The 23377-nt window shown below is 37.5% G+C and overlaps 1 protein-coding gene across 2 annotated transcripts in view; it reads right to left on the bottom strand.

Moving 5' to 3' along the window:
* Nucleotides 1–23377, bottom strand: part of LOC126195819 (nidogen) — a 342884-nt gene that overhangs the window by 76659 nt on the left and 242848 nt on the right. For both annotated transcript variants that reach the window (XM_049934458.1, XM_049934459.1), the window contains exons 11-14: nucleotides 20446–20533; nucleotides 19048–19226; nucleotides 10016–10147; nucleotides 930–1220 (exon numbers count right to left, since the gene is read on the bottom strand). In XM_049934458.1, coding sequence (XP_049790415.1) covers nucleotides 930–1220; nucleotides 10016–10147; nucleotides 19048–19226; nucleotides 20446–20533 — 690 coding nt within the window. The remainder of the gene's footprint in view (nucleotides 1–929; nucleotides 1221–10015; nucleotides 10148–19047; nucleotides 19227–20445; nucleotides 20534–23377) is intronic.

The raw sequence follows: 23377 nt of genomic DNA, 5'->3' as shown, positions 1-23377 counted from the left end.
GTCCCTCTCGTCTACTTCTCTCATTTTCTGCTCCTCCCCCATTCCCTCCACCTCAAACTTCCAAACTGCCCTTGGCAGCCCTACCCTCTGTCTACCACATCCCTGCATGCTCCTACAAACAGCAATGCACCTTTCCCACACCACCACCCTGCTATCCTTCCCCTTCCCTGCCCCAACCTCATCCTTACCCACACCACCGACAGATGGCTTCTCCCATCAGGCACAGTTACTGTACGCAGCCTGGCCTCTATGGCCAGAAACAGTGGTCATGCATGTGTGAGTTGCTTGTGCGCATGTGTGTATGATTTCTACTTTAGAAGGACTTTTGGTTGAAAGCTCAAATGTATAGCAGTCTTTTTGCAATGACTGTCTGTGACTCAATATCTCCTCTATGTGATTAGTAGCAGTCTATTCTTTTCATAATATTGTTATTATTCCATCCTGGATTTTGCATTGTTTGGTTTTGTCTGAATACTCTGATTTACAGACTTTACATATCCATGTAGTGCTAAATGTTTCATTGCAGTCCCATACAGAGCTGTGACAGAGCACTTAGATTGAACAAAAAACACACTCTATCATCATATTCCATGCTTCAGTCAGAATGTATCTTACAATACCAACAAATGGTAAACAGTATAACAATGTTTTGCTGTTAGATTCCTGGAACTGATGATAGATCTTTGTTTTTGAGGCTATTGTGTAGATGTCGCACATTGTTGTATCCTTGCAAATTAAAATGCAAGCTGCATAGTTCAGAGGAAAGTGATTCAACTATAGACAGTCTTCAAAAATTTTGTGTGGATCTTTTGGTCCCTAATCTCTTTGAGAAAAGTGCACAATTATGGGCTGGAATAATGTAATCTGACAACTCACAACTGATCTTCACATTAGTTTACAAAATATTCATTGTATTACTACAAACTTACACTGTTCAGTTTTAGGCAAGCAGGCACCATTCCGAAGTTCGTAGCTTGGTGGACACAGACAGACCCCAAGTGTACAGGTTGGAGCAGGTGCTGTTTCTTCCTCTGACTGGCCAGGAAGTGGGCCTGAAGGTGCAAGGGTGGATGGTGGCTGCTGAGGCAGGAGAGTTGAATCAACACAACTGTAGCCATCTCCTACATAGCCAGGCAAGCACTGGCAGTGATACCCAGCTGTCAGTTCATCATAGGCACAGACACCAAATGGGGAGCAGTTGTTGGCCACTGTGCAACTTACTACAACAAAAAGCACATGAATGAAATTAGGGTTGTATATTGCTCTTACATGAATAGTAGAAGTATATCCAGAAACTCAATACAACAATTGTTAGCACATTTCTTCATAAATAGTATTTATATTCCTGGTTACAATTAAGCAGTTAATTACAACACTATCTTTTCTGTAAAATGACACAAAATTTTAATACATTTTTCTAAAAACGTAGGAAGCATACCAAATTCATTATAAAATGAAATTTATGTCTATAGAAATGATTACCCATTTATTGTCTTCATTTTTTTATACTTACAATGGTCAGTTTTATTTTTTATAGTTCTTAGTGAGCACAGGAAAAATGTTTATATGTGTCAGCACATGCCGTACCTTATTCTCATAATCCCACCAAGTGAGTTGGCACAGTGACGAAACTGGGTTCACATTTGGGACAGTGGAGCAAATACCCCTCTGGCCATCTTGATTTAGGTGTTCTATGGTTTCCCTAAATTGATCACGGCAAATGCTGGGTAGGTTTATGTGAGAAATATATGCATGATTTCTTGCCCCAAATCTGAACTTGTCATCCATCTTTAACAACACTGATGTTGAGAGGATGTAAAAACCCCAATCTCCCTTTCTACACTTCACAATTTAGACTAAACATTGCTGCCTCTTAGAATGACTTTATTTCTTCTTTTGATTTTCCAAGTCTTTTCACTGCAAAACGGTATCGATTTCTCAAATATAATTTTTTACTTGTTGAATATAAAACTTTATTTTTCACTTTCTGTTAGAATTCCGTGCAAGGACTCACAATTTTTGCTTGCATACTTCACAATAAAATAAAGTCATGTATGTGTTTACTGACAAGAAAGATTTGTAGTTCTCTAAAAAGACAGAGAAGAAAATACACAGTGTCAGTTTTGAGTATTAACTTGCCTTTGCTGTAAAGTCCTTCAGATCTTTGATAGCCTGACTAAGACAGTCAAAGGGATGTGTTAAATAAATAACTGGATCTGGGCTTTATGTTACAAATGACTTACAGGCTGACAATTAATGAACTATAAGGAAAAAAACATAAATTAGTTACAAACTGTGGCGTGCACACACTTTATTCAACATTCAAATGTTGCTACAGATTTTTGGATTTAGCTTATGACATGTTTGATATGCCTGCCATCATTGACGATGATGTGGCACAGACGAATAGTGAAATTCTGCATGACCCACCGAAGCGTCGGAATATCGATGCTGTCGATGATCTCCCGAATGGCTGTTTTCAGCTTGGCAATGGTCCTTGGGTTATTACTGTACATCATATCTTTAATACAATGCCACAAAAAGGAGTTGCATGTGTTCAGATCCAGAGAATATGGCGGCCAATTGAGACCCATGCCAGTGGCCTCTGGCTACCTCAGAGACAGAATGCAGTCCCCAAAGTGTTCCTCCAGGACATCAAACACTCTCCTGCTTCGATGGGGTCGAGCTCCATCTTGCATGAACCCCATATTGTTGAAATCAGGGTCACTTTGGATAATCGAAATGAAATCACCTTCCAAAACATATCATTCGAATTATTGCATGACAGGACATTGCACACCAGAGGGTGAAGAGACACCTTGGTCACAAAATGTGGATTCTCAGATCCCCAAATGCACCAGTTTTGCTTATTGACAAATCCATCCAAATGAAAGTTGGCTTCGTCGTTAAACCAAACCATACAGTGCAAATTAATTACCATCATGCCTCACGGCCAAACATGCAGTTTGAACACACACATAATTTTTGAACAAATTATGATGATTTTATTTCATATAGTTCAATGATTGTCACCCTGTACATACTCAATGTGATATGGGAAATAATTGTTCATTTTATTCACAGAAAGAGGAGAATACAGAATGGAGTCGTGTACTTTGTGGTTAAGAATTTTAATTCCATCAGTATACATGAAATCCACATTCCTTTGATGCAAGAGCTAAGGGGTGAAATGAAGAAAGATGGAATAGCTCAGTTACTCAGATATCACTCAATCTGACCACAAATACTATTTATTTTCTTGTTCAACTTTCCTTTACAGATCTAATTCATATACCATATGTACATGACACGTGGCAATTATTTTACAAGCTGTTTTTTCTAATCCTTATTGTTCATAATGTGACTTTAATAAGGCCGTACAACTGACATTACTATATTGTTTTAGGCTGTGTATCAAATACTACAACACTGTTTTGTATAATTAAACATCAACACATTAAATGCACAGGTGCAGAAACACATGTCAGGCCACTGTCTTTGGTATTCAAAGTTACAGGATTTTATAATGTTCAGTTTATATTTTCACATATTGATACAGAAAAGAAATGTTTCTGGCATATAGTAATTGAGGCATTCACGGGAGAAACAACTCAACTGAAACATAAATACTGAGATTGAGATACAGAGCACCAAACACTTTAAAGTTTTTTATTCATTTCAAACTCTCATATATAGACTATATTTCAGTCAAATAAAAATGAAATATTGTGGTTTCAGAATATATGACATGATAGTATAATATGTAAGAATTACTGACTTATTTCAACTTCAGTTAAGTCATTCTTGCAGAGAATGCCTCAATTACAACCATGTTTGTGGCCATCTACATATTTAAAGATAATATCTTGAGAAGAAATTTGATTATGCTGATAATTTATTCACTTCAACAATGACCACATCTTGTGTAAAGAACTGAGAAGTTTGCCAAACTATTAAGGAATACAAATTGATTTACTTTATTCACCATATGGTGTCTACATAGTAACCAGTTTCAAGAATTTTTGCTGTCACCTGTCTAAGACGTTTGACTCTGTGAATCACAATATTCTCCCATACAAACTGAGGTTTTATGAAATTTATGATATAGCTCACCAATGAATAATGTCATATCTAATCAGAACAATGCAGAAAGTTTTACTTAGTAATTCAGCGAGTATAATCAATGTAGATTCTTCTGACTGAAGGGAATCAATTTATGGGGTTTCTCAAGACTCAGTTGTAGATCTGCTTTTGTTCCTCATATATGCAATTGATCTTACATGTAATATCCAACAGACAGAACTAGTTCTTTTTGTGGATGACCAGTACTATTTTGTTATTTAATGTTTGTAAAATTTGGTGAGTGAACACATAAATGGCATTCTCAGTTGAGCAACTCTTCTGAAATTCAAGCTATGATTTACTGAAAATTTTTATTCTTTCTCAGGTGGTATATTATTCTAGAATACATCATATTCTCTAAAATTTTGGAAAATAATGTCAGTAGCGAAACAGGTCAGTAGTTATTGAAATCTCTCCTATTACCTTTCTTACCTTTAACAATGGCATATTCCAGTCTCTCTGGAAAAATGCCTGAGATAATAATGTATTACATATTTCAGACAAGATTGGGCTTATTAAATAGTAACAAATCTTCAGTACTCTGTTGGAAACACTATCAAATCCACATGAACTTTTATTTTTGAGTAAATATATTATTTTCTTAATTTCAGAAGGAGACTGAATTTTATGAGAGTTGCTTTTTCAGTATACTGCTGTGATTTTTCTCTTGAACTGTTTGTCCCCATATTTTCTACTGCATTTAAGAAATGGTTATTAAACCTATCTGTTGCCTACACCTGATCATTTATAGCCCTTCCATTTCATTCAACTGTAATGTTATCCTGTTCTTCGGACTGTCTCCCACTTCACTACATTACATAGAACCATGAGTCTGTTTCTGACATAATATGCATGTGTCTTGATTTTTTAAATAATTTTTCTTAGTAATTTTGAGTGGTTTTTGTAGTGTACAACTACTGCAGGATCTGTACTTGTTGTTGCCACCCCCTTTCCTTTTACAAGATACTTTAATCCCTAAGTGATCCACAGTTTTCTTACATGGCTCTAATGTGCTTTCTGATTAGCTTATGTCAAAAGCTATTTTCAAACAATGGTATGAATTTATCATGAAATAGATTAAATTTTATGTCAGATCATCTTTTGTTAACTGTTCTTAAAAATATTTGTTCTGGAGTCTTTAACTGTTCTGTCTGATTTCCACTGAGAAGTATCTGCACTGTAAGGCACTATGTTAGTTAGCCTAACTGTGTATCTTGAGCAGGGAAAGAATTTGTTACTGGATATACAGTTATTTTATTGCTTTGAGCTTCATCAAAACAAACATTATGAATTAGGATCCCATTGTCTTTATTCAGAGAGTTCAGTCATTCCACTGCTTCAGTTGTTGCTGCTAGCAGATTGTACCATTGGAATTTTCTATGTGGAACTCTGTTTCAATGTTCTGTATTGTCTGTTCTTGAAAGTACAGATACGCTGAAGAATTTCGGGGATGTTTTACTTAGAGAGCATAGCTTTCATTCTGGTATGCCCTGTTCTGATACTGGTCACGTGGCTCCATTATTTCTGAGGCAGGTACATTCCTGGAAGTGGTTTGGATGGGTCTGTGTAGGTGGATACTGTAATTGCTGTTTGAAAGGATGCCTCTTGTTCTTTAATTTCATAATTGGGTGGGGAGGGGGGGAGGGGGGGGGGAATTGAGAGAACACATAGTCGTGGAAGATTTGTGTGTGAATGTTCCATAGATTAGCCTCATTGTACTGTTAAAGTGTATGTTCACCTTCTTAGCATGACAACTTCCATTTCATTTAGCAGAGCAATAATCAGCTACAGAATATACCAGTGCTTGTACTGTTATGTGTAGTGTCTTTGTGTGTGTTCCCCACCTTGTTCCAGCAATTTCTCAACTTAAGCTATTTCTGGTTTCCAATTTTTGTTGTGTGGTTTCGAGATGCTTTTTGAAGGTGAGGGAGCAATCTAGGTATACTCTAAGATGTTTTTGTAAATGATTGTGTTTCACCTTTCTGCCACAAAAGAATACATTTAGTTGTATACTTTCTGTGCAACTGCTCAGATGGAAACAGTATTCCTCAGTTTTCTGAGGATTGTGATCTCTAGATCCTTACTGAGTATTTACTTGCCTTGCTCATAGTCCGTAGACTGTACAGGTATTGCCGTGTCATTGGCATAATGGAATTTTTTGCAGTTTGTATATGGAAGTCACTGCTAAATAAATTTAAGAGGAATGGTGCCAGTACTAATCCCTCCAGTAATCCATTCTTGATGATGAAGTGTTTATAGTGACATCTTGCATTTAAACATTTGAACCCAGTAATAAGTGTGTAAAATATTGTAGCTCAGGAAATACCTCTACTCAAAATTCTATCAAAAGAAATACACATTACGAGAATTTTAGAATAAAAACCTTTAAAAAATCCATGGTTACCACTGTAGATAAATTTTTTCTATAGCGAAAACCACACATTACTGCGAAAAACGTACATAGTAAAATATCTAAAATATAAGATTTTAGTTTCTAGAATATTCTTTATTAGAAAATGCCATTTAAAGACCGTAAAACATCAGCTAATCAAAATAACTTCATTATCAACTGTGCAATAGAACTGCCTACAATTCCTGTCTTTTGTGTTACTATTGCATATGTAATTTTTTAACATTATGAGAAGGAAAGTAGCTACTCACCATATAGCGGAGATGCTGAGTTGCAGATAGGCACAACAAAAAGACTTTCACACTTAAAGTCTTCATCAACAATAGACACACACACACACACACACACTCACGTAAATGCAACTTACGCACATGACTGTGACTACAGTCTCAGGCAACTGAAACCACACTGCCATGTGGTTTCAGTTGCCTGAGACTGCAGTCATGTGTCTGAGTTGCATTTGCGCGTGTGTGTGTATGTGTGTGCGCGCGCGCACACACACATATATGTGTCTATTGTTGACGAAGGTCACTGGCCGAAAGCTTTAAGTCTGAAAGTCTTTTTGTTGTGCCTATCCGTGACTCAGCATCTACTCTATATGGTGAGAAGCCACTTTCCTTCTCATAATATTGTTACATTCCAGCCTGGATTTTCCATTGATTAACATGTAATTTTTTTTACAGTTTAACATAACTATATTTAAATAAGCACCAGAGACAATGCTTCGAATCTCTGTAAAGTGCAGTCCATCACCATTTAGCAAGCAGTGAGCGATGTTCTTACACTCATATAATATGAAAAAGTAGAGATTTTATCAAGCAAAACTTAGAATACATCAGGCACTTACTGAAAAAAGAAATATGGAATGACATATACAACTGTGAGAATGCATGTAAAAAATTGTACATGTTCATGGAAATATTCTCACATTATTTAAATATTTCTTATCAAGTCAAAAACCAAAATTCAAAACTAGTAAATGAAATGTTCCTTGGCTGACAACAGGAATTAAAATATCTTGTGCTGAAAAAAGGATACTTAACAAAATTTCAAGAAAACAAATTTTACTGAAGTATTTCTGATGAATTTCAAGAATTATAAGAGTGTGCTTCACAAAGTCATACAATGACAAATGATTACCACATAATAATGGCCAGGAACAAAATGAAAGCCATGTGGAAGTTATCTTAGACTCCATGCTGACCTATCTTGTAAAGATAATGCATCTTTGTACTGCAAACTGAATTTAATGAGCATGTTTTGTGAAAGTGAATGTGCACTGACTAAAATGTAAACATCAATAGTGTTATGTGATTTGATGCTATAACGGCATTTTTGATGCTTTCAAGGTTCTTGGACACACTGCCGTAACCAACCATCGGAGGTCTACGATATTATGGTGAACAACTGTTCTGCCATCATAAGGTGATGCTGATGGAATGAAGTGTCTGCCGCGTACTGGGGTATTTATACCCGCTGGTCCAGAGTTCAGGCCTCGCTGACCCAGTGCCATGCTTGGTGGTGGAGGACATGTGGCTGCGATGGTGGGGGGGAGGGGTGGAGGAGTGACTGTTGCCTTCCATCTCCCATCTGTCGCACCTATTGCCCAGACCTCACATTCTGCTTCAATGGAGCTTACTAATGGATCCCCTGCCTTACTTAGTTGGAAGCCTGTGTCCATGTTGATCAAATTATCAGTCACTCAGATTTCAATTGCTTCTCTGAAAATGCAGTCCCAAAATTTATTCGTGGTGGCCAGGACCTTTGATTACTTGTAATTCATTTTATGTCTGTTTTCAATCTGTATTCTGCTTTTGCTCAGACATGAAAACTGACAACGGCTGGGAGAGTGGTGTGCTCACCACATGCCCCTCCATATTTGCATCCAGTGATGACTACTGGTTGATGGTGATGGTGGTTGGTCAGTACCGTTGGGCTTTCCAAGGCCTGTTTGGATAGAGTTTAGTTTAGTTTAATTTTTACTGACTTGCTGCTGCAGATTTGTTGGGCTGCATTAAGCCTGTGTGGTGCTCATGTTCTGTACATCAGTCTTCAATTGTGTGGCTTGTTTGTTCAGTATAAATTTTTCCGCATTCACACAGAACTTGGTACACTTTTTTTTTTTTTTTTTTTTTTTTTTTTTGAGAGTTAGATTGTCTTTTACTGTCCCTAATAAAACTCATGTTTGGACAAGGACAAAAACAGATATTATGTGGTGTTTTCACAGTAGCCTTCCAATTGTTTTCATTCTCCAAGTCATTATTGGTGATTTTGTGTTGCAGGGTCATCCAAATATGTCAGTTGCTATATCCGTGCTCATGGGAGATGGATTCCAGGTGTCACAGCTCTGCTGTCAGACTTCATTCATCTGAAATGGAGTATGACCTGTATACTAGAGTGTTTAGCATGCTGTTCTTCTGTGAGGGATAGTGGCAGCTGAAGGCATAGAGATATAAATGCATATCCTTTCCTCAGTGTCCTAGTTCAACGTAGGCCTGACAGCATGCTTGCCCAAAGTGTGGTACATAAGTCAATGTAAACATATTTATATTTGTCTAATTAGCAATGCAGGGTGTTCCATATAATTTTATGTATCTTGTTCACAGGTTTGTTTAAAGTTTGAGCAATTCTCTGTACACTGCATATTTGCACACCACCACTCAATCCCTTCTGCAAAGCTGTGGACCCAACTTCTACTGATGTTGGATCAGTTGTTTTCCTCCCTCTCCTACATTGCATTTCAAAAGACTCTGTCTTTTCGAATTTTCTAATCATTTCTCTAAACCCTTGGCAGACATCGGAGCAATGCGTTTCTTCATACCATACCAGAACTTCTGCGTAGCTACTGGCACATAGTGACCATTCTTGTAAAAGAGCTTTTCCATGCAACCCATGATCTTTCATTGAGACAGTCATGCCAAGTATTCCAGATGCAAACTGAGGAACAGTACGTACCCCACGCCTTTTTATTTTACATATTCTAGCATCATCTAATGGTAAAATTTACATTTTTTTCCCTTTTCTTTGCTCCATAATGTTTCTCTCTTCTTCAGTAACATACCATTCAGATTTGATATAATTCTGAAAATTGGTTCGAATTTTACAGTGTTTTGAAACTCGAACTTTAATTATAGTGACTCTGTACACAAACAGAATTTCCATTTGTTCACAAAAAACCTTCGTTTGTCAGTATTTTTTATTTGTTTATTTTTAGTTTTCAGTTTTGCTGAAATCATTAACGTTTAATCTTAAAACAGTGAAATGCAGTTCATAAGTTGTTACTGAACATCATAGCAAGAATTGATTGTAAAATATTTTAATAAGTATCTTAATTATATTTGTCTTAATTATATTATATCAAATAGAAAACATGTGAGTGCCACATGAGCGCATAGAGCTAAAGACCTTCAGGCACGGCAGAGTCTAGATGTGGACTGATACAATATATCAAAAATCTGAACATCTTTATTACACAGTACTCACATTTTTCAATGGCTGTGCAGAAGACACCATTCCCTGTAAAGCCTGGCAAGCACTGGCACTGAAGACTTCCTGGCTGCAGCTCAACACACTCTGCGTCTGGATGACACCGCAAGTCTGAACAGCTTAACAATTCTGTAACAGTGCAGGACCTTAGACTGAATGTAGCAGGTAGTAACACCCTGAAATAAAAATAATTTACAGAAAAAGTTGATGAAGTTGAGATAATACTTACATACAAAAAGAGGTTGTTGTAAGTGACAAATTGTATCCTACAAAAACGTTCTTCTAGGTTACTTACAGCCACTAATTTACCAGTTCTCTTTTTGTGGATTGCATTCTTCTTGTTTTCCTCATTTGTAAAATACTGTTGCCTTTATCGAGTGCAGAAATGTGCTCTAGTCTTTATTAGGATACAGGTCTTGTATAATCTCTTTGTAAATAATTTACTATCAATTTATCTCTATTTTATGGTATTGTAAGACTACTTTAGGTGTGTCTTTTCAGATTAACTTATATATATTTTTTATTGTGATGCAATGAACTATTACTTTTAGGCTCTCAAGCTAGAAGATATATTGTATAACAATTTTTGTGGTGTGTAACAGATGTTTAGTTTAAGTAAAATGCAGCAAAGAGAGTTGTGCTAGGAAAGAAGTAGGAGAAGAAGTGGAACAAAGAGAACACAACACCAAAGTCTCCATAGAATGAAATGAAATACAATACTCTGATACAAAAGTTTTCAAAAGGTTGCTTTTGACTATAGCATAGAAAACTAGCAGCCCATACACAGTTGGCTTTATGTCATAAGGTCAAGCAAACCACATGGAATTTATGGTGTATTTCCTCTCTAGTAGTGCTTATGAACAGCATGATTATGCCAAAAAAAGGATAAGTTTAGTTTTTGGAGGCCAATGAGAGAAACTGGCTGTAGAGCTATTAAGGCACTATCTTGATATTTGCCTAAAGTTTGTTAAAGAATCACAGGAAGCCTGAACTGACACAGTTGGAATGGATTTTCAGTAAAACTCATGTTAAATACAAGTCTATTGTTTTACAGTCTTAGCAGATAAGTAACAACATATACTGATTTCATTATTATTAGTATTACTCTATTATCACACTTTGCAAGCCATGAAGGCTCCATTTTCACTGCACAATGAACTTCTTGCTCTTTTCTCATGAATAATTTTTGGATCTGTGTTCTGTCTTATTTTTTTCCAAATAACTTCTAGTACTGTCAAAGTATCTTTTACATGGGCATCCAAGCAGCTGCTTTCCATTGGAAAGCTTGATTAATAATGTTTACGGGTTTGGTGATGCAAAATTAAGGAATAGCTGAAAAATGCTCCTGTTGGAGCACAAAGAAGGGAATACATTCCTCTTTATAAGATACTGACAGAAAAAAGGGGAAGCAACTGCCTCCGTACTCATTCTGTCTTCCTCACCAAAAATTTTAGCATGCAAAGATATTTGCACTCTTTTAACTTAGAAAATTCTAAATTCTTTTACCAAGGCTCTCTTTGTAGTGAAGCCTTCATGCTCAGCATCCCCATCTAACAGCTATTTCTATATATTTCATTCTCCCTTTGTCTCCTTTTTCTCTCATATGTGCTGTTTCCTGTCTGTCTCTCCTACTGTCACTGTCTTCATCAGTTTCTCTTGCTCTTCCTTACCAATGTCTCTTTCTCTGCCACTTTCACTCTCTCTCTTTCCTACTGCAATTGCCCTTTTATCTGCCATTGCCACTGTCTCTTTCTTTCTCACTTACAGTCTGCTGTCTTTCTCTTCAGCCACAACTGTCTCCTCTCCATACATGTCCTTGATGCCCTTGGTGATGGTTTGCTTTGGTTTCACCCCTAGACTAGGAAACTTTAACATGTGGGTACAGAGGATGGGGGAAAGTGCATACATTGTTTCATGTTAAAGTTCACTGATGTGGAGCAGGGGACAGAAAGGGGGTGGAGGTGGTAGTGGTGTGGGAAGGGGCGGGGGGGGGGGGGGGGGGAGACCAGACCAGTCCTCCCTCCAAAGCCTATGCATGTTGTCCACTCATGTCTCTTTTTAATTTCCACTGTCTCCTCTTTCTTTTGCTGCCATTGCTATTATTTCCATCCATTTTTGTTTCTCTTTTACTTCCATTGTCTGTCACTATCTCCTCTGGTTGCTCCCACTGCTATTGTCACCATCCATCTCTCTTTCTCTTTCACTGCCACTTTCTCTCTCCCACCATCACTGTCTCCTCTCTCATCCTCTCCCACTGGCACTGTGTCTTCTTTCTTATACTGACACTGGCTCTCTGTTACTCTCTTCCAGCAAAAAATGTAGGTATACATTCACATGTCAACATTTTTGCTGAGGAAGGCAGAATGAGGACTAAGGCAGCTGGTTCCTCAGTTTTTTCCTCTTAAAAAGGAGCCTATTCGCCTTTTTGTGCTTTGACAGGGGCATTTTTCAGCTGGTTCCCTTCTTGTCCCTGTTACAGCAGGGAGGGAGGCTTATATAAAATGAATTCTGCATGCCAGTGAATTTTTAACAGTTTATTTATATACTTGGATACATTTATATACTTTGGCACATATAAACAACAAATAAGTAAGCATAATATAAGGTTAACACAAAATTGTATCCCATCCAATGCAAGTTCACTTTACACTGCTTTACACTTTCAGTACACCAAACCAAGTGGTGTTTGATTTGCAAGTATAAAGCATTTTATAAGACAAAACAATTTCTTACAGAACACTTAAGCCACCAGGTGGCGTCATCGAGTAATTTCTAGTTTGAGACAGCCTGTACAGGGATGAAGTACTCATTATACATTGAAAAAATGATGGCTAAAAATGTAGTTTGGTGACCTCAGAACCTTGCAGTGAACCTAGAACTCATGCGTATATTGTTTCATGTTAAAGTTCACTGGTGTGGAGCAGGGGAGAGAAAGGGGGTGGAGGTGGTAATGGTGTGGGAGGGGGCGGGGGGGAGGGGGTAGACCAGACCAGTCCTCCCTCCAAATGGAGTCCACGAAAAACATTTGGACCTCCAATTAAATGTTGTTTATTAAACTGTCCAGCCAAATCAATATCAATAGCCTTCAAACTGCGATACACAGGAACGCTGCGCCGCCAGCGATGACGCCATGCACGTCGCCGAGGCATTGCTGTGGCACGTTAACACAAGTGAACGTAGCAAGCCAACGCCCAGCGAGACACCCAGAGCTATGTGTCCGCACTCCTCGACGTTCGCAGAGCGAATGACGCTGCGTGCTGCGGCACAGCTGGACCCCAGTAGCGATTATCGCAACCACAACTTCCGGTTTCGGCGCGCCAAGTCGGTGCCAGTGCACCTTATCTGCGCCATTGCACAACCGGAAATTAATTTTTCTGCAACACGGGCCTAGTAATACTAGGGCCCGTGTTGCCCGGATTCAAACGCCCGCCACGATTTGAATTACGCGCGCAAGCCTCGTACAGCGGCATACTGGGAACAAGTGTACCATAAGGCTGTTTAGCCAGAAGTCCTGTTGTCTCTGCTATACTCCATGTCTTCCATGTCAAAATATTTGCATCTGGAAAAGCTTCAAGGCCACCATAATCTGCATGATTGCCCCATACAACAGCAAGCGTCAGCCATGTACTACCTCCAAAAACTGCTTGTACATCACATGTAGAGTTCAAATGGAGTCCACGAAAAACATTTGGACCTCCAATTAATTGTTGCTAGGCGGGTGACCTTGAAGCAGACTTAGCCGCTGTACGAGGCTTGCACGCGCAGTTCGAATCGTGGCGGGCGTTTGAATCCGGGCAACACGGGCCCTAGTATTACTAGGCCCGTGTTGCAGAAAAATTAATTTCTGGGTGCGCAATGACGCAGATAAGGCGCGCTGGCACCGACTTGGCGCGCCGAGACCGGAAGTTGTGGTTGCGATAAGCGCTACTGGGGTCCAGCTGCGCCACAGCACGCAGCGTCATTCGCTCTGCGAACGTCGAGGAGTGCGGACGCACAACTCTGTGTGTCTCGCTGGGCATTGGCTTGCTATGTTCACTTGTGTTAACGTGCCACAGCAATGCCTAGGCGACATGCATGGCGTCGTCGCTAGTGGCGCAGTGTTCCTGTGTATCGCAGTTTGAAGGCTATTGATATTGATTTGGCTGGACAGTTTAATAAACAACAATTAATTGGAGGTCCAAATGTTTTTTGTGGACTCCATTTGAACTTTACATGTGTTCACTATGCCAGTTAAAGCTACATTTATGTCTCACTCTGACGGGCACTATCTCCTCTGGTTGCTCCCACTGCCATTGTCATCATCCATCTTTACTTTCTCCTTCATTGCCACTTTTTCTCTCCCACCATCACTGTCTCCTCTCTCATTCTCTCCCATATATATATATATATATATATATATATATATATATATATATATATATATATATATATATATAAATATATAAGAAAGGGCAACAATTGTTCTATAGTACTTACAATCAGATGTTTCAAGAGATGAACAGTGCAGCAAAATATATGCAGTAACTCTGAAGCTTTGGATCTCGGCAACAGATGATGATATTGAAAAAAATTTCAAGGTGCCCTGAAACCATCCTCTTAATCCCATACAGTAAAAATTTCAGCAATTAACCATGTATAGAAATTATAGAAGTGGCCATTCCCATGGTTGGTACTATTGGTACTCATAACTCATAGTTTTTCAGGCTTTACTCAGGTGCCACCCATGAAAAAATGGTGCTTTTATATGCCATCTAAGGCCCACCCTAGACCACAGCTTATGCGAAAGAACCAGCCGATTTACTCAATTTGTTATCAATAGAACCCAGGATATGCCCACCTGGAAAATTGCATTTTTGAACATGGGTTTGGAATGTATTGGTACCATGCACTGTCATGCATGGACCAACAGAATATACAAAACTATGTGGGGATAGCTGACTGCTTACCCTGTAGAAGAAGCACAGAGCAGCAATTGGGAAAATACAAAAGGAGATTAGCAGTTATGCATTTTGACAAAGTCATTTTAAAGACACAAAGCTCTCTCTTGATTACAGTCACTCATTGCATCCAGTGAGCAGAAATTTCCTAATTTCTTCATGCATGGAAGGGCCATGGACAAGGTACTGTCTTTTTGATACTAACATTCCACAGATATTTGAACTACTGGTCTACCAAAAGATTAGCAGGATTGTGCTGCAAAGTGTGCTGATTATGAACATCGACAATAAATAGTTTACTGAAAGAATCAGTCAGCAACTATGAAAACCTCCATGTGGAACATACTTGAAGCTCTCAACTACAAAGCCAAATGTGTAAGAAGAGATAAAAAAATGTGGGAAAAATTCACAGCAGTTCAGAAACCATACCCAACAATTACAAATGAAACAGAGGACGCCTCACTGCACAAACACAAATTAAAGGACCAAAACAACTAAACAAGGATATATACATGTAGCTCTTAATGAGTTTTATAGCCATACTAGCTTGGCACCTGCTGCTTCACCTGAATAGACTGTATGGTCTGTAAAGTTGTTATTTGTATGCAGTTATGCCCATTGTTCATGTGTTAATCTAAACATTATAAAAAAGTTTGTGACCCTTCACATGGCTGCCAGTATGCATGATTAAAGTGTTCCAACAGGTTTAATTTAATATTACATAATTGAAAAAAGAAAGAGACAAATTGGATAAGTGGTTCTATAGTTATTAACGCCAGTCTTACACCTGGTAGCGATTTTTCTCATCTCAAATGGATATTCATGTACATGAAATCACATTTAAACGTGGTACCTATTTTGTTATCAGTAATGATTAGTTTGTGTAGCAATTACAACAAAAATAATCATATAAATATATATAAGCCTACTGAAAAATTAAGGTATTAACCCTTTTACAGCTATGGGCATACATGTTTGCCCTGCAGGTAGAGCATCCAGATGGCTACGGGTGTACTTGTATATCCAACAGACAGAACAGCCAGACAGCTACAGCCATTCATTTAAGCCCAGCTGGTAAGAAGGCCAGACAGCGAAAGGCATTCATGCACGCATGGGCGTGATAGCAGGTAAATATACACTATAGAATGGTGACTTGCTGTTGTCCACATTTCAACATTTCTGCCAGTGGTGTCACTATCTGCACCTTTTGTCAGAAAGTGCTACAGATTTCACCTGCTCCTGGTTCCTTTCAGCTCAAGAGTCATTCTGTTAGATGCAGTTTTATTTCCTAATCTACACAAGACAAAAGAAACAAATATATATAATCTGAAAGGCATGAATTTACCTAATGAACTGACGTATCAGATGTCAAACAGTGCAACAAAATACTTGCAGTTCTCATAAACTTTTGCTGCTGCACTTAACAGCAAATGAAGGACATGGCTAAAGAAATGAAATTTGCAGAATGAGATTTTCGCTCTTCCTAATCTGCAAGATACACATGGTACAAACATATATAATCAGAAAGGGCAGCAATTGTTCTATAGTACTGACAATCAGATGTTTTAAAAGATGAACAGTGCAGCAAAATATATGCAGTTTCTAAACAACACTAACTGCCCCATGGAACACCAAACAGTTTGTAATGGCAAACAAATGCAATTTGATATCTTAATCTACAAAGTACACATGATACAGACATGCATAATCTGAAAGGGCATGAATTGCTTACTGAACTGATGTATCAGATGTTTCAAAAGATGAACAGTGCAGCAAAATATGTGCATTATCTTGAAATGTATTTATCCAGTGTTAATGAAATTTTAATATGGTATGAGAATATATTTATAGGTGGTGTAAATCTCAAATTACAGAAATTTCCAATCACAAATAAAAAAGTTCTTAATGTTTGTCTAAAATATTTTTTTATCAGCCCAGAATAAACTTGTAACAGAAAGCTCGGATTAGTTTGAAACTCTTTTTCATAGTCATAATGAAGTGTAACCACTGTGACTATATAGTGTGATATTGATTTTAAAAAGAGTATTATTGAAGAGTGGTTCTATGGGTGCAGGAACGAGCAATTGGCATGTAGTGGCCTTAGCCTACAGCAGTCATCGGGCTGTGTTAGCCATCTACTGGCCTGGCAGACAATACCTTCACCCCTGTTAGCTATCCGTGCAGGCAGGATTCTTGGTGTTAGAAGCTGTAAAAGGGCTAAATAGCCGTTTCTTTTTCTGTGCATTCTTTCTTTGATTCAGTTCACAAACTGAAATGCCTTCTAAACTTTTCACACCAATTAAGGCCATAGAAGCATGGTCTTTTCTGGAAGTACTTCTGACCAAAAAGCAATTCTGCTTTGGTAATAAGATATTTTCATAAAACCCCTTAGGGGTTGAATTCCCAAAAACAATAAAACCTAGATTTTTTCATTTCCAATCAAGAAGTCATATACTAATTTTCATAGATGTAGCTTTAAAAATGCTTTAGTATTGTTTTAATACTGTTTTATTTTTAAAAAAAACTTTCATCCACTATTTCAGCCCCTTAGGGTTTGAATTTACAAAAATGCTTATGCACATATTTTTTTATTTCTGACTGAGAAACAAATATCAATTTTTGTAGTTCTAGCTTCAAAACTGCTTTAACCTTTCAACTGTGGGTGACATGGACATTGCACGGAACCTTTTCTTCCTCCCCCCCCCCCCCCACCCCCTTTCACAAGTCATTTCTCTGTTGCTATGAAACACTGTACACTGGTTTTTGCCTGTAAATTCTTTTTCTGTTACTCTAGAACATCAGAGGTCACTATTTTCTGGTCTGGAACATAGGAGATCCTGTTTTAGACATTCTCCAGTCTCGCCCACATTACTGCATATATACCTCCTTGCACCAGGAGTTTTGTAACAATATTCCCGAGCTTCCTTCAAGATACACAACACTCAGAAAAATTATCAATAAGTTTATTGTACCTGTTGAATGTGATTTTCATGATTTGCACCCTGTTTATATTAAATGTCAATTAGAAATCAACTCTGTATTAAGTTTTTGGTTTTCTTGTTACATTCTTTTAATTATATCCTTACAACTGATCTAATTATCATACAAAAATATCCCAGAAATCTGTATGGTAAAATCAGAAAATCACCCATTGTTAGATGATTAACAGCGATGTATTTTCAACAAACCTTTTATCTTCTGTTTCACCCCATTATGAGGAGAGAATCAAAATCAAAACTAAAATTCCTTCTTAAGTGAGGCCTACAGCATAAGATCAACAATCTTTATTTTTTAATACAACAAAAATTTTAATAAAAATTTAGATCACCTGCTTCACCCCCTTAGATGTTGAATTTCCAAAAACAGTGAAACATGTACTTGTTTTAATTTATGACGGAGAAACTAAATAGTCATTTCCATAGTTCTAGCTTCAAAATTGCCTTAATAGCAATATATTTTCAAAAAACCTTTCATTCTCTATTTCACCACCTTAGGGACAGAATTTCAAAAAAATCTCTTTTCTTAAACAACGCTTACAGTAAGGTCAACACGCTCTCCAAATTTCGAGTTTCTATCCATAGAGGTTTGGGCTGGGCAATAATGAGTCAATGAATCAGGACATTTCCTTTTATATATATTGTCAATTGGTTATTATGAACATCTATAATAGCACAAGTGTTACCATACTGGAAAATTCTAGATGTTTTTGTTTGTAGTATTTGCTGTTACACTTCTTAATTAGTTATTTAAATATGAGGAACAAAATATACACTGAAGCAAGAGCAGCAATTAGCCAATGAGATATTGCTTAAAAAGTGAGAACATACATATTCTAGCAGTTTTTGTTCCTAGTATTTGCTGTTACACTTGTTACTGAGTTATTTAATATAAGAAACAAAATATACACTGAAGCAAAAGCAGCAAACACCCAACGAGACACTGCTTAAAAAGTGAGAATGTACACATTCACATTACATTTTACGGTCAAGGTTTCTTACCTTCTTATGCGAGTACCTGGAAAACTAACTCTTTTACTATCATCTGGAAAATATTTGTTATATCAATGAGGTTAAAAAGCTTCTCGGTACTTACTGTCACAGGTGCGACCATCGCCTGTGAAACCAGGGTTGCAGCGACAGGAGAAACTTCCTGGGTTGTTCACACACTGTGCATTGAGAGCACAGTTGTGTGTTCCACTGGTACATTCATTCACATCAACACACTCTTCCCGTGAAGTGCTTCCACCATCACTTAAGTAGAGCCGCTGGTATCTGTTGCATATGAAGTGAATCACCACTACTGGGCAATCCACAGAGCCAAAATACACTTAAACACTCATTCAGTGATGAAAAACATAAGATATGGTATGTTATAGTAGCCCTTTTATCATTCTTTCATGATATGTGAAATATATGAGATCTCTGGCAGTTACGAAAATTCATCATTATTTTTAAATGGCTGTGGAATTTTACTACAGGAAATAACTGTAACAGGAATGTTCCAGTAGAATTACAATATTCTTCACCCTACAATTTCTATAAGATTTAAAACTTCATTATATTAACTATCTACCAATGCATACAACAATACTGATAGCAGTATGTTTCTATAATATGGAGTCTTTAATTAGGAAGTAGAAGAAGCAAAAGGAGAAAAGAGGAAAGAAAAATAAAAGGTAGTTGCATAGCATATTAGCATCCCACAACACAAGGACAAATCTTGGGCTACTTATAAGATCACAAATGCTGGTTATGGAAGTTAGTCAACCTATTTCCATAACACTGGAGTCATTATAACTGATACAGTATCCATCACAACACATCTGACATTCCACACTAAAGCACACCAGAACTGTATGACATAAGTACCAACTGTCAATTCAGTTTGGATCTTTCTCAGAAAAACAGCAAGAGAAATACATTTGGTTAGTCCACATAAAAATGAAGTGATCTTCCATACACCAGCCCTTTATTGATTATTACTACTGACCCTTCTTTCTTTAAAAAAAAAGTGTCATTCAAAATTTAATCACAATTTTCACTGCTCATGTTCGATGCCCCGGTTAGTTGCTCTTATACTGATCCCATGCAGTCAAACAATATTTAACTAGGTGCTCTGCGAGTCTTTTGTAATCAGTGTCAATGCAGACAAACCACAGTGACCCAGTGCTCTACCAGTAACTAAAAGATTGTCATTTGTTGGATCTACAACAGGAATTATGTGACTGTCTAACTTCATATCTTTCATATTGTTTCTCACAGATATTTGTGTGACCTGACTGATGGCAGGTGTGCCTTATTAACCAAGATCTATTTTGCAGAGGCACACAGCAAGTGCATCTTACAAAAAACATATACTTGAATATCTGTAAAACACTACATGATGCACTGCAATGGAACAGCATAAAAAAATAAAATCCTAGGAACCATTTATTATTGAGTTATTCTTTAGTAAATAATCATTTAAAAGATACCATGAAAATGTACTCACCCCGCATCACAAACACATTGTGAAATATCATCAACAGTAATGCATGAGCTGTGTGGTCCACATTTGATCTCTTGGCATAAGTCCACCACTAAAAATATTAACAGCAGACTTAGGCTCCATATACAAAAAGCAAAATACATTACAAGCTGATTACCATAAAAGTAAAACTGTATTTCAATAAACACGAAGGAATTGAAAACTATGGACTGCTGCTTAGTGTATGTTCTTTAATAAATGTCACTCAAACACATTAATAGTGGGAGTGTGATTCAAGACAACAGATATGAGGCAGTCCAAGGCAAATTACTAGAACAGATAATTTATAGCCTATCAATTAAGGTTTTTCAATATTTCTATGATGCTCTCTCCTGAGTTAATCAAACCTGTAACCATAAACATTACCCTTCTTTGTATGTAATCAATATCCTTTATTAGCTCTACTTGGTATGGGTTCCACACACTTCAACAATATTCTTGTATGAGATGTGCAAATGATTCAAAAGCCAGTTCATGAAATTACTTCTATCAATGACTCTCCATCCAAGTCCTCCCTACCAAGAAATCCTCAGTCCAGCCACAAATTTTGTTTGATAGCCCATATAATCATACTTTTGTTAATAATTGTTGGTGTGATGCTGTGGAAAATGTGTTTTGAAAGCCAAAAAATACTGAATTCATTGCCTTGATCAATAGCTTTCAGGATGTCATGTGAAAAAGCTCATTGGGTCAACGTTTAAGTCCATGCTGCTTGCCATCCAGAAAGTGATTCTGCCCAAAATACTTCATTTCATTTGAACTCAGAATATGTTATAGGATTGTACAAAAGTAGATGTTAATGAGTTAGGACTGTAGCTTTGTGGATCACTTCTGTTACCATTCTTGTAGACAAGTGTAACCTGAACTGCCCTTTCTTCCAATCACTGGGCACAGATTTTTGTTCAAGGGATCTACAATATATTATTATTCAAATGGAAGTTATTTCAGCTGCACTGTATATATAGAATCCAATAGGGCTCCCATGGACCCTGCAGTCTCATTTAATTTTAGCAGTTTTAGTGTTTCTCAATGCCATCAACCATAATATCTATAGCATTAAGTTGCAGTGGTGTGAGAAGTAAATTAGAGCATTAATTCTGTATCTTCCCTTGCAAGAGAACATTTGAAAATGGAGTTCAAAATTTGTTTGCTATTTTCAGTTACATTTCCTGTGTCAGCCTTAAGTGTCTGGACACTAACTTTGTTGGCAGATATAACCTTTACATACGAGGATATTAATACAATAATATACAATAACATCACACACTCACAAATAAGAGAGACTGAAATAGATGCTCCAGATACTAAAAACAGCTAAGAGAACTCAAAAAGAACAGAGTTCTTATTAGGTTTTGCAATGAATATGAAGTGGGAGTAAAGTAATGAGACTGACTTTTTTATCTACCAAAGTTTTCACTTTTTTCAAACTACAATATTGTCCCCATCCAAGTAGTTCCCTTCAGCAGCTATACACTGACAGAGTCATACCCAGTCCTGGTAGCAGCATTGAAAGGATTCAGCTGGTGGGGCCTTTAATAAACATGTTGGTCACAATCTTTTGAATGTTCTCCAGAGTCCCAAAGTGATGACCTTTTAATACATTTTTCAATTATGGAAATGAAGAAAGTCACAAGGACTCAGATCAGGTGTGGGGGAGGGAGGGCTGTCAAACAACAAGAATGCCTTCTGACATCAAAAATTCGATGGTGGAACTGGCTGTGTGACAGGGAGCATTGTCGTGATGCAGCATCCACTTGTCTGTAATGTTCACTCACTCTCTCTCTCTCTCTCTCAATTCACCCTTTTCCTGAGCCTTTCAGGGACAATGTTCTAAAACAATTGGTTGACAGTCTGTCTTGGAGGAACAAATTCTTTTTACACGGCAAAAAAGCAAACCCGGCATTGTTTTGATTTGCACATTTGAGTTGGTTTTGTTGAGGAGATGACTCAGTGTGCCACTTTTCACTTTGCCACTTTGTCTCCGGATCGTATTCAAAAATCCTCGGTTCATACATCATCTGTGATCACACAATTGAACCATTTGTTGTCACTGGCAATCCTCTTAAGAAAATCAAAGCACACATTTCTTCAACCTTATTTCTGCTCAGTTGTGAGGTTTTTCCACACCATTTTGGCGCAAACCTTTCGCATGTGCAAATCCTCAGTCAAACTTTGAAAGTGTTTAATGGTCCTTATTGCTAAACATTGGTCTGATCTCAGAAGAACACACAGACCCATTCCATGTTTTCATTGGTTTTTGAAGTCAAAGATCTGCCTGAGTGAGGTTCATCCTCGACATGCTCTCGGGCTTCCAAAAATCATTTGTGCCAGCAAAAAACTTGTGCTCTTGACAAGGAATGTTCCCCATAATTCTGTTTAAACCTTTCAAAGATCACACTTCCAGATTCCCCAAGCTAATACAAAACTTGATGGCATAATGTTGCTCTAAATTTGACTGTTCCATTTTTGTAACACACAACAAAAATACAACTTCGCCAATGCCATTCTCAAAAATCATGTGATGAATGTGATGACTGTACAGAGATTGAACTTGGACTGAGCATCTGGAAGGGGTGAACACACCAGTCAACACAAGTAGAACAACACAGTGTTGCCAGATAGCATGCAGCATTGTCAGTCTTGTTACTTTTTCATACCTCGTATGTGGCTCAAGTAGCCTCTCCACCAATTCATATTTATAAGGAATTTCTAATGTGACTAGTACTTTTGTCTGATTGCAAAAGAGTTAAGGTCATTTCTGTTTATAAAATGAGTAAAAGAATGGACATATAGGATTGCAGATCGATGCCCATTTGTTGCAGTTTTCTTGAGCTTAAAAGTTTGAACCTTAGGGCTTCCTTGGAGAAAAAGAAGCTTCTTTCAAGGAATCAGTGTA

This window comes from Schistocerca nitens, chromosome 7, assembly GCF_023898315.1.
Source record: "Schistocerca nitens isolate TAMUIC-IGC-003100 chromosome 7, iqSchNite1.1, whole genome shotgun sequence".
Lineage (NCBI taxonomy): Eukaryota > Metazoa > Arthropoda > Insecta > Orthoptera > Acrididae > Schistocerca > Schistocerca nitens.
This window is presented reverse-complemented; position numbering and strand designations above follow the sequence as displayed.